General features: G+C 37.8%; 1 protein-coding gene across 1 annotated transcript; it reads right to left on the reverse strand.

The window, feature by feature from the left end:
* Positions 1–370: 370 nt before the first annotated feature.
* On the reverse strand, positions 371–787 carry LOC107801481 (glutaredoxin-C9-like). The gene has a single exon (XM_016624812.2). The coding sequence runs from the start codon at positions 785–787 to the stop codon at positions 371–373; it is 417 nt and encodes a 138-aa protein (XP_016480298.1).
* Positions 788–13,477: the final 12,690 nt, after the last annotated feature.

Raw genomic sequence — 13,477 nt, forward strand, 5'->3', positions numbered from 1 at the left:
TTTTTTTAAAGTAAAAATCTTGTAATTTTTACCTTAAAATATTAAATGTATTTAAGAATTAACCATAAAACCTATTTTTGATAAAAGAAAAAAAATGGGCCCCAAATCTTTTGGGATCTAAAACCTTTGCTTTAGTTGCTTTGATGTTGAGCCGGTACTGCCTAGTAAAAATGGTACTATCTAATATGCGATTCATAGGTTAAATTAAACTACAAGTGTAAAAATTCTTTAACTGTGTACATAACTTAAATCAAAATTAAGACTTACATTCAAAAAGAAAAAGAAAAAAGCAAAAATAGAGAGATATTTCCAAGTAAGAATTAGTAGGAATTATAGGAACTAACAATAACTGGACCCCAAAAAAAAAAAATCAAAGCCACAATGCCCCAGCTTGTTTCAATACAGGAGTTAATTCACCACTAATATGAGCAGCCATAATCCGATCCAAACCTCCAAACAACTCTCCTCCGATAAACACCGCCGGAAACTGCAAACCACCATCTTTCCGATCACCGCCGCCGATATTCTCCAGCTTCACCACCACCTCATTTTCATATTTTTCTTCAATGTCATAAATAACAGGGTTCACTCCAAGAAAATGAAGCAAACATTTTATAACATGGCTCATACAACAGCCGCACCGACCGAAAACTATAACGGCGTTTTCTGTTATCATGTTCTTGACATCCCCTTTTGATTCTTGATTTAATAAAGAGGAAGATTTGTTTAGAGTTCTGAAATCTGTTGGAAAATGTTGCCATAACTTGTATGGAAGTGCTTCTTGCATTGTGAATATTTTAATATAGCTAACTCAATAAAGAAAGAGGGTTGCGGCGATATGATTATTTTTGTTTTTCTTAGGTGTAAACCAAGATTGTGATGAGGAAATATAGGAAATTTTGAAATAGTTATATAGAGTTAGTATTTACATGTATGTGAATATATAGGAAGGAAAGGGATAGGGTTGAAAGAGTCGGGCGTCAACGGTAGTTACGCAATCTAACGCGTAATATAAGTGGGTTCCCATTTGGAATCCGATCTAGAATTTAAAAGAAAAAATAATATTATATAGCTGCTCTTAAAATAATGGCTTAAAAAAATACTTTTTGTATAATTTTTTGCACATATGTACATTCTTTATGTTATGTACAAATTTTATACAATTTTTTTTTTTTACCAAATATAAATAGTTTCTGGTACGAACTAAAAGTGAAAAAAACTCAATTTAAAATATATAGGTTCAATCGTTAAGATTCTTGGAACTGAACTTATGGATTATATTTTAAATATTTGTTTTGACCTTACTATTGGTTATAGTACAATTTTAGTGAATTTGCACATAAATTTATTTTATATTAAAAATATTGAGTTCAGATTAACCCGATGCTATGATATACATGCGCCTATATCCCCATGATATTACCCCTTTCCTTTCTCCCCTTTTTTGTTCTATATCATTTTGGTATGGTTTGTAAGTTATAATACATCATACTTTTGCGCTCTTTCTATATATATTTGTTACGGGGTATTCGGACCTTTGTCATGTATATCTTATATTAAGAAGGGACGAGGGTTTTGGGCAGTTTATTCCTTCCTCATCTTCTTTACCCATAAGTCGCTTTTCCCATATTAGAAGTTTCGCGCCTTGTAAGAATTATTATGGAGAGTTTAATCTGCTTTCTATTTCTCTATGAGGAATGTAGGAGTACAGCTAGAGTTCTAGGTTATTAGTTTAGTTGGTTAAAATTCAATATTTGTTTAAGATTTTCATTTTATATATATAAATAATTTATTCAAAATTCAACAAAATTATCTTTTTCAGAAGTTGTAAACTCAAAATTCGGAATTTATTATTCACATGGGTCCCTGCTCCATTGTCATCTATTATAACGTATGGGCATAAACAGACCAATATTTAAAATTTCTGGATTCATACATCTTGAATTATATATAATAATAATAATAATAATTAAATTTAAAATTAAATATTTAATAAATTTTTTAATATATGTATAGAATTTGAATAAAAATAAGTAACAAAAACCTATAAGTTTAAGGCTAGATCCGTCCTAGATCATATGAAGCAATTGGACGGAAGAAAAGAGAATGAGAAATAGGAGAATAGTGTTAGGACTTTGAAACAAAACACATGTAAGTGACGTAAAACGAGTAGAAAAAGGAAGCCGCTCGCGGACGGTGCGCAATGAGAACGTCACCTAAAATATCTGTTTGGAAATAAAAATAAGGGGCCGCTTGATTCAGCCCCAAAACGTGGCGTTTGACAACGTCCTTCCAAAAACTAGAAAACGTAGAGCATGACGTGCGTATGACCTTATTACAAACAGTGCCTGCCGCGTAACTCGGACGAGTCCCAAACCTAAATGTTGAGTTTTTGGACTCAAAAGTTACTATATTTTTATATATAACGCGATATTACATCGCGCTATACTTTAACGGTATTTTTGTTGTTAAAGTATAGCGCGGAGGCTTTATATTTATTCATTAAAAAGCCCTTCTTCTTCCCCAAACGACAGAACCAGTGGCTCCCCCCCCCCCCTCCCATTTTTAAAAAACAAAACCAGCGGTCTCCCCCTCTTTTTTTCCAAAAAAAATCTGAGCGGACCCCACCCGTCACACAAAAAGATAAGATTGTATGTCCCACATCCTACCCAAGCCTTCTATTGTTGTGGTTTCCTCGTTTCGGGCTCAAAATTTCAATTAATCGACTTTTCTAAAATATAAATCGAGGTATTCTGATTTAGTTTATGTCGAAACTCGTATAATAATGCATATTAGTTGTCTTGAATGTGTTTCCGTGTTGTTTTGTGTTTTGTTTGTAATTAAACTAGTATGTTATTTTTATCCGGATTAAGATATTAGTGTTTTAAAAAAATATTTAAAAGTTGAGAAATCATTTTTTTGTTAATAAAAATGTTCATAATTTTCTTTTATTGTTTTATATGTAATTTCGTGAATGTTATGTTATTAAAATATATTTGTTGTTTTTATTTAGTTTAGATTATTTATTTGCTTAAAGACTAGTGCACTTTTAGCGTAGTAAAATATAGAGCCGTTTAGCGTAGTAAAATGTAGAGACTTTTAGAGTAGAATCCCTGTAGTTTAAGTATCTATTATATTGATAGATCAAACACAAACTCTGTCCAATTATAATTTACAAAAATTAATTATTTAATTTATAAAACAAAAATACAAAATTATGAAAATATTGAAATTGACGCACATAAAAATTCAGGATAGCTTGGTGTTACTGGGCCTCAATTATCGAGCCCGAAACCCATAGATATATACGTTGTCCAATTAAAAATTAATTATTTAATTTACAAAACAAACATACAAAATTATAAAAATATTGAAATTGACACACATAAGAATTCAAGAAAGCTTGGTGCTACAGGGCCTCAAATATCGAGCCTGGAACCCATAGATATATACTCTGTCCAATTAAAAATTAATTATTTAATTTACAAAATAAACACACAAAATTATAAAAATATTGAAATTGACACACATAAGAATTCAGGAAAGCTTGGTGCTACTGGGCCTAAAATATCGAGTCTGGAACTCATAGATATATACTCTGTCCAATTAAAAATTAATTATTTAATTTACAAAACAAACACACAGAATTATAAAAATATTAAAATTGACACACATAAGAATTCAGGATAGCTTGGTGCTACTGGGCCTCAAATATCGAGCCGGGAACCCATAGATATATATGCTGTCCAATTAAAAATTAATTATTTAATTTACAAAACAAACACACAAAATTATAAAAATATTGAAATTGACACATAAGAATTCAGGATAACTTGGTGCTACTGAGCCTCAAATATCGAGCCTGGAACCCATAGATATATACTCTGTCCAATTACAATCTTACAAAAATGAATTATTTAATTTATAAAACAAACACACAAAATTATGAAAAAATTGAAATTGACACACATACGAATTCAGGATAGCTTGGTTCTACTAGACCTCAAATATCGACCCTGAAACCCATAGATATATACTCTGTCCAATTAAATAATTAAATATTAATTATTTACAAAACAAACACACAATTAATATTGTTTAATTTATAGTAGACGATATGGACGTGCCGCATGTGCATCATGGACCTGTCTCTGATGAGCTATTAGTGTTACAGGGCGATCATAGGTCCGCCTACGTATGACAGAGAGAGAGCTACTGGCCCAGACTCTCCGCGCCAGGAGAGTGGACGACTTGTGGGACTTTATGATGGGCAGAGATTTTCATCCCCGTGTAGTCCAATGCCTGCGGGATATGGGCTTCTATAGGAATTTTGAGATTGGGCGGTTGCAGCTCGACTGGTCTCTGATCACGGCCTTGATAGAGCGGTAGCGACCGAAGACGCACACTTTCCACCTGCCCATTGGCGAGGCCAACATCACGCTGCAGGATGTTGAGGTTTTATATGGGATGCCTGCTGATGGACTGCCTGTTGCACTGCCTCAAGGTATGAGATATATGTCGTATGGCTAGTACTTGGACTTGTTGCAGCAGCTCACTGGTTTCAGGCCACAGGATGAGACTGTATGTTCAGGGGCCAGTCGCATTGGTTTGACAACTATTAGACAGCATTTGGAGATATTGCACCCCGACATCACCGGCGAGACATATGATCTATATATTCGCCGGTATACGAGGTTGGTGCTGCTCTTTTTTTTTTTTTTTGGGGGGGGGGGAGGGTCTTGTTCCCAAACACTTCAGGAAATCTAGTGAGTTTGCGATTTCTACATCATCTTCAACTGCTAGATGATTTACCCCAGTACAGCTGGGGTGATACTGTTCTCGCTTACATGTACCGGCAACTATAACGGGCGAGCATGGACACCCAGAGTGACGTATGTGGTTTTCTACTGCTTCTACAAGTGACAACATATCGAATACTCTGTTCATTACTTCCAAATCTATCTAGTTAAAATTTATCATAAACTTTACGTCAACTTTGTATGTTAGGTTTGGGCTTGGAAGTGGTTCCTGGTGTTGCAGCCACCTCTACCACCATTACCTCCGGATGTACCACCTCTGTTTCTCCCTCTAGCTAGGAGGTTGGTTCTTCGGCGTGGAAATTACCGAGTTTATGATGCTCATCATAATCTCCCCCTTGTCAGGGATGTGTTGGATATGTTGGAGGGCGCACAGATAAATGTGTACCTAAACTTACTTGGTATAGATTCACTTGTGTTGCGCATACTCACTTTTATGTTCTTATTTGATAGATCATCTGGACGCCATACAACGACGACTTGATAGGTGGCCTACCCGATTATTGCTCGGTCGGCCGACTGATTTGGAGCACTTCAGTCCCGCTGATGTGCCTCAATATTATGGAGCATCATGCCACAAAGCGGGTACTTGGGAGAGGAGGTGAGGAGCATCATGCCACAAAGGTGATTAGATCACTAATCAGACTAGTGATCTAAGCGCTCGCCCTCTCTGGCTTGCTACAGTGTCCACAGAGCCAGCTCTATCACCTGCCGGCATACTCAATGACCGCAAGATCACTGGCATGCTGCTGCATCTACAGTCCCACGGTAGAATAAATGATGACTTATAGCCTGCATAACATTTAAAATATTAATTACAGAATGCTATATCACAATTATAAGTAAGAATACCAAATAACATACCAGTGCCTCGTGTCTCCCGGCGTATGGTCTGTATCGACCACTAGCTTGATGAATGGGGTTCCCGATACAAAGTCGGGTAACGCAGTGGTACCGGGACATATAGAGCTGAATAGTCGCTATTTAGATCTGTGAAGGTGGGGGTGGAATCAGGTCAGCTCACTGGTCCTAATTATGGACCTGCGCCTCTAGCCATGCTACAAATGCGTCGTCCACCCTCGAATGATCATCCCACTGATAATGTGTAGTCTCCCATGTAGGCCCCCTCGGTATAGTCCCCATGATCATCCCACAAAGCGTGTTCCACGAGGCTGGGGTGCCCCACGGGGTCATGGGGGCCGGTGAGGAGGTGGTCCCCAGCAAGGGGGCATTGAGGCACCTAATGAGGAGGTTGTAGCTGATCTGCCGGGTGACATTACTCAGCCAAACTAGCATCCCAGCAGCATGCCGTCGTACAGCCTTCAGCTGGCGCTGCCAGTATCGCAGGTGACCCCGTCAGATCTACTGTTGATTACGATCACGAGCTCCACCGGATATTGGGAGTAGTTCTTTGCAAGCCCATCGATCGCAGCTGAGGATCTACCGACCCGAGACGTGGATGGTGGGTGCAGGTTGAGTTTTGGTTCATCGCCATCGGGTGCGGTGATATCACAGGAGCATGTATGTTTGTAATACTATTAAATTTTAATTTATTTATTTTTCTCATTGATTTGCCATAAATTAATTTTTAATTTTATTATTAAGGCTTCATCCCAGCCCGTCACGGAGGCCACTTTGTGCGATGCTGAGGACACCACGGATGCTTATATTCAGGAGCCCGGCGAGACCATGGTAAGAAAATATTTTTGACTTAACACGTATATTACTAATATACATTTTCATATACTGGGCTTACTTATTGTTTTGTAGGTTGCTGATGGACTGACGGCCCCTTCTACCGACCCTGCCAGCCCTACTGACGATCATGCTGCAGCGCATCCTCATGTAAAGGGGTGATGTAACGAGGATGATCCTCATAGTGTATCCGGGCGGGAGGGGATGCGCCTCAGGCCAGCGGCTGTGAGCACGTGATTTTTGTTTCCACGACAATCACTCCAAAAGAAATCGAAAAATAAAACAAATTGTCTTTGTATACAATTTTTTAGAATTTGCGTGGCATTTTTTGATAGTTATTTGTAGTTTTGTCTGTGATTGTTTATTTTATTAATAAAAAAAATAATACAAAAAATATGTTGCGTGTAAATTTAGGATCTTATTCTACTATTAGAAATTAATTAAATCGTATTTGGTTTTTAAATGAATGAAAATCACAAAAAGTATTTTTTTTTTGGTAATTTTGTCATTTATTGTTTAATGGTTGATTTTGTTTAATTGATGTTTGATCTTGTGTGAGTCAATTAATATCTTTTAATATGATTGTACTTTTACAACTTATTTTAGGATTTTTGGTAGATTAGTATTTAGAAAAGGAATTAAAAGAAGAAAAGAAATGAGTTTAAAATTGGATGAAATCGGAATTGGGCCATTTGAATTGGACCCAAAATTAGGCCCAAAGCACTATTTTTGCCCGGTCCAGATCAGCCAACCTCAGAGAACGTCCAAACGGCGTCGTTTTGATCATACTTGATCTGGGCCGTTGATCTCAGATTGATCAACGGCCAAGATCACGTCTCCATACCCATGCCTAATACCCGACCCACTTAACCCCAGAGACCGACCCAGTCTCACTTAAATCACACGACGCCGTTTCACCCAAGTGAAAGATCTGGGTCGTTGATCATTCTTGATCCAATGATCCAGATCAAGTTTCCCCCTAACTATATAACCCCAATCCCTTACCCCCACGCCCCCTAAGCCAGACCCCCCCTCCCTCATCCTCGTCTCTTTCAGAGACTGAACCCAAACACCCCTCAGAACCCTAGCGCCGCCTCTCCACCCCCTCACCATAAACCCGACGGCACGATGCCGGTGGCCACCAGATTAACACCCCTAGTGCACCTCGACCTCCTGGACAAGAATCCGCAAACCGTTGGTTTCAAATCTTCGCCCATTGTCTCAAATCTTCATTTGAATATTTGAGCCAAACCTCAGCCTATGCCGATCCACCCCAACTGCACACCAGTTACTCCCCTGACCTCCCTCGTGACCAAACCAAGCCTGGTTTGGTTCGAAGCTAACCAGAAAAGCTCGAACCCCTAATCTGAGCCCCAGAACCCTAGAAATCCAAAACCTGGGGGTTTTGTCCAATTAAACGAAGGGTTGGGGTCTAATAGACCTTAATCGAGGTGTTCTCAATTGAGAACACTTCGATTAAAGTCCTTTCAACCTCAAAAGAGGTCCGAGTCAAAATCCAAGACGGGTTCGTATAACTTTCAATTTCTTAAGGTATTCTTTCTTTTCCTTGTCAGTCCCATGTATTGTTTATGTCTGTTTATGTGTTTAAATGTCAGCTTGAGTTTGTTTTCATTTGTGTCGACTATTCTGTCCACCTCGCCCGGACCTTTTATTTGGTCGAAATTTTCGTATGTTCATTGATGAGTGTATGTGTTTAAACTATATAATCGATTGGAATGAGTTTGATCGATTAATTTCCAGGGCAATTTTTTGTTTTTGTCAGTACAACTTGAATCACCTGTTAATACTATTCGATTATGATCATTTGCTATTTATTGTACGTGTTGTAATTCGCGTAGTCGATTCGATATATGTTGTCGATTAGTTTCAGTTTTGAATGGTAATAATCTGACTCATGCTGTTTAATTTGTTTTACTGAGGCATTGTTTGGGTCAGCTGTGAATTGATTATAGTTGTTTGTAGTTTGTTAGTTGAATCAAGAATCATTTAAGGATTGGTTATGGCTGTTATTTTTAATGAAGATTTCAGAGTTAAGTTTAAGTAGACTGCCAGTTGAGTATGGGTTGAACCATTAGAGTAATCTATAGTGCAAATACACCCTGGCTGACATCTTTAAAGATGAGAAGTCAGATGTAGGATGAATTTAATAATAAAAAGCTAAAAATGCATGAGAATGGTAGTGGACCCTGCTGTACAGTAGGTTATGCACTACATTTTGAATTTCAGAAGATTAAACTCCATGCCTAGACAATCCTAAGTGGAAATGACAGCCATTAGGAGTTATTTTAAGCCATGGGCAGCCTATCTTTGAGGGGGGGGGGGTCTCTTCTCTTCTAATAGATATAAAAAGAGAACCAAAAAAGAGACAGAGGAGACGGAGAGGGCAGAGGGATTGAAAAGAAAAAGGGGGATGGAGAACAAAACTTCAAAAGAGAGGGATAAATTGAAAAAACCAACTGAACTTCTGGCATGTTTGAAAATTGCTCCAAATTGGTTTCTTTCTGGTTGTCTATGTTTTCTGTTTTAGTTCTAAATTTTCAAAAAAAGAAATCACAAATCCTTGTATCTGGAAAGAATAGTTTGAGTTTTGGGTATTTGGAAGTTTGGTATAAGCTACTTTGATCTTGGAGTCTTGTTACTGGTGTTGTTGTTTCGTTTGTTGCTTCTTCTCCTGTTGTTGCATTTTTTCAGCTCACTTCATTTGTTCCATTTGTTGCAATCAGGTACACATTCGAACCAAGCTGTGATGTAACTTTGAGTTGAAAGATTAAAAAATGGAAGTATTCATGCTTTGACTTTCACATTTGTGCTTATGTAGTTTACCCCGCATCTGTGTTTTCAAAAATAGACAATAGTTGATGTGTAATTAATCTAAGTTTACTTTTGTTCGATACCGTTTGGGAAGATAAACTGTATAATTTGATTTGGTTTTGGCTTGTCAATGAACTATCTAGTTTTGCTAAATTTTGTTTAGTCAATAACTTTAATAACGTCACTAGTTTAAATGAAAGCTATAACAACAGAATTAACTAGTTTTAGATCCGTTATCTTACAATTAATAGTTAAACAGTCGAGTAGTGGACTAATTTCGATTTCATCTATATTTAGTTTTTGATTTGTTTTGGGCTGGCGTAATTTGGAATTGGCACTAATACACCTGCTTAGTATAGTTTAATACGATTCAGGTTCATACAACATTAGATACTTTATTCCTAGACCGTGAGTCGTAATTCAATTCGTGCTTAAGGGAATCCATTAATAACTCACGTAGTCTAGTTTAATAGGCGTGAGTTGATTTCGAAAAGGGTTTGTTAGAGTTCCTTTAAATGTAATAGATTTTCAAAATGTCGATTAAGTTTAACAACCCTCGAACGTGTTGGTAGTCAAGGTTGGTTCATTTTCAATTAGTTTCTTTTTTTTAAAAAAAATAATAATAATAATTAGTTCCAATGGTTCAATTCGTCTAATAATGTGAAGTCTAAATTAGTTAAAGAATAATTTGTTTGCTTCGACAATAGCGTTTGTCAATTCCATATTTTATTTATAATTTCGTTTTCCTTTTGGTAATGTTCAATTATAGAATAAGGCACGAAATAATTCCCCGCTTTACAAATTCGAGTGCAATCTCCCGTTAGCATCTTTTGCAATCTAGCAATTAATAAGAGGCCAGAGCTTGCCAAGCATGTAATTTAATTAGGGTATATTTTCTTCTTTCCTTTTAGAGACAAACATAATAGAAAATGTAGTCGCTGTAGGTCTATCCTTTTAAAAATAAAAATGAGACGAGCCTCGCCAAATAAAAATTTAAATTGCGGGGCCCTCAATAATTGGTCATAATAAATACTTAGAGTTCTTGGGATGGACTGTTTAGTGAATTTCACTGCCTTCCCCAAAGATAATAACGCGTTAGACTCTTTAGGCGCGATTTAATTAAATTACCTTCTTAAATTCGGGTGCGCATTTATGTGACCCAAATCCAAATCTCAACGGAGTCGGAATGTATTAACAACCACGAGCGCATTGATTGTGACGTGGTTCGAAATGCATTTTCACGACGTTGCAATTCCATAAAAAATAAATAATAATAAAAGCGGTTTAAACCTAATAAAAGCACACAAGTTATAACATGTATTAAAATCAGATATTTAGCCATTATAACAATTTAAGCGACCGTGCTAGAACCACGGGATTCGGGGGTGCCTAACACCTTCCCTCGAGTCAACAGAATTCCTTACTTAGAATTTCTGGTTCGCAGACTTCATTTGGAAAGTCGAATATTTTCCTCGAATTGGGATTCAAGATAAACCGGTGACTTGGGACACCAAAAGCCAAACCTTTCCCAAGTGGCGACTCTGAATTAAATAAATAATCCCATTTCAAATATTGTCACTTAAATTGGTAAAACTCCCTCGCGTATTTATCCTTCGGGGTAGGCGCGCAAAAAGGAGGTGTGACAGCGGCTGCATTGAAGCACAAAGCCTGTGGGACTCATTGATTTTCTTTTTTTGTATTTTATGTAAATAATAACAACAATTTTTTATGCTTACATAATATGCGCATTATGTTTTTTTACCCCGTTTCTTCTTTATTTTAACACTACAACACAAATACAAATATAGAAACTTAACATAGCTTAAATTCAGTACAACTAATGAAAAAACATGATACGGGAAACATAAAGATACACTACTACGCTCAACACGTACATGTCATTGTTTAGTCACCACCGCCTAGTATTCTCTGCTCCAACCACTTAAATTTTTCTTTCGGCTTATTTTTTTTTTCTTCCAGCTCTTTGAGTTTCTCCTTCAACTCAAAGAAAAAAAAACTGCTGCAATTTTCTAGGCAGTTTATGCATTTTTCGCACATGTGAATAGTAACCGCACCTGCGTGAACAGTAACTGCACCTGCGTGAACAGTGTCCGTGTACAGTACCATGTACAGTAAACATGAACAGTATCCGTGTAAAGTACATATGAACAGTACCCCGTATACAGTACCCATGAACAGTAAAATGCGTGAACAGTAACCACGAAAATTCTGGACAGGATGTTGAGTTCTGACCATTTTTACCAAATTGGAGCTCGGGGAGAGGCGATTTTCGGGAGAGTTTCAGAGAAAACAACAGGGTAATTGTTCTTAACTTAATTTTGGTTAGATTACCCGAATCTATTATTAGTTTTGGCATTTAATTGATGATTTTAGTTGGGAAAATCTTGAAAACCCTCTTGGTTTAATTTGAAGATTTGAGGGTCGAGTTGATGTCGGATTTTAGTAAAATTGGTATGGTTGGACTCGTGGTTGGATGAGGTTTCATATTCCGTAATTTTTGTCGGGTTCCGAGACGTGGGCCCCACAGGCGAATTTTGAGTGCAATTTCGGATTTTTAATGGAAAATGTAGAATTTCATATGGAATTAATTCCTATAATTTTTATTAACTAAATCGAATTATTGTGGCTAGATTCGAGGCATTCGGAGGTCGATTTGAGAGACAAAGGCATCGCGAGCTAGAGGATTAGCCGGTTCGAGGTGAGTAATGATTGTAAATAATGTCCTGAGGGTTTAAAACCCCGGATTTGCACATTGTAGTGCTATATTGAGGCGAGACACGCGCTGGATGATGAGCGTGGGGTCTTTTACTACCGGGGATTGTGACTTGGTCCATCCCGATTGATGATTTTACCGCATATTTGATTGAAACTTATTTGTTATCATCATGATTTGGGCTGATTGCCATACTTGGGCTTCGTGCCAATTATTTGAATCCTTTGGGAATTTTATCACTATTTCCTCACTGATTTGACTTATATTTAAACTCAATCCTGTTGATAATTATTGTTTTACAAACTCAGCCGCTTTTATGCAGATTTGAAAACTCAAATGATATTTCTAAATGGTATTTTGGGCTGAGAACTACTGTTTTATAAATGCCCGAGGGGCTTATGATGATTTTCGGACTGAGTGAGGCCGAGGGCCATATGTGAGGATATGGCTTGAGTGATGTGAGGCCGAGGGCCTGAGATACTATTTATGCCACGAGGTGGCTTGAGTGATGTGAGGCCGAGTGATATGAGGTCGAGGGCCTGAGATACTTTATATGCCACGCGGTGGCTTGAGTGATGTGAGGATATGCTGAGTGATGATGCCACGAGGTGGCTTGATATAGCACTTGGGCCGTAAGGGGCCCCTCCGGAGTCTGCACACCCACAGTGAGCGCAAGTACCATTGTTATGAGTGATTGATACTATGCCCGAGAGGCTGATATGAGTGATTGTGAGGTAGCCCGAGGGGCTGATACTATTCTGAGAGTGAGCCCAAGGGGCTGTTACTGATCTGATATTGAGCCCGAGGGGCTGTTACTGTTCTGATATTGAGCTCGAGGGGCTGTTACTGTTCTGATATTGAGCCCGAGGGGCTGTTACTATTCTGATATTGAGCCCGAGGGGCTGACACTGTTGATATTATGCCCAAGGGCAGGTTTGTTGTACATGTTTTGCCCGAGGGGCTGTTTACATTTCTATCATTTTTGTTACTCACTTGTAAACTACTTGCTTTACTTGTTGGAAAAAAAAGAGATTTTCACTTGATTTCTCACTGCTTTACTGTTTAAAGTGTTTTTACTGCTTCAGTATGAAATACTTTGTGTTTTTGCGTGATTTCTTGCCTTCAGTCTTTATTTATTATTATTACTCACTGAGTCGGAGTACTCACATTACTCCCTGCACCTTGTGTGTAGATTCAGGTATGTTTTAGCTGATCGAAGGCAGAGTCATCAAGGTTTAGCAAGGTAGCTGTCGGCGTTCGCAGCACTGCTTTTCTCTCTCCTCATTTCAATAGTTTGTATTTGTACACTCCAGGCTTTCAGTTGTATTTATACCCTAGTAGATGCTCGTGACTTGTGATACCCCGGTTAGGGCTATGTCGGGTTGTGCTTCCGTTAATT

Source organism: Nicotiana tabacum, chromosome 1 (assembly GCF_000715075.1).
Source record: "Nicotiana tabacum cultivar K326 chromosome 1, ASM71507v2, whole genome shotgun sequence".
NCBI lineage: Eukaryota > Viridiplantae > Streptophyta > Magnoliopsida > Solanales > Solanaceae > Nicotiana > Nicotiana tabacum.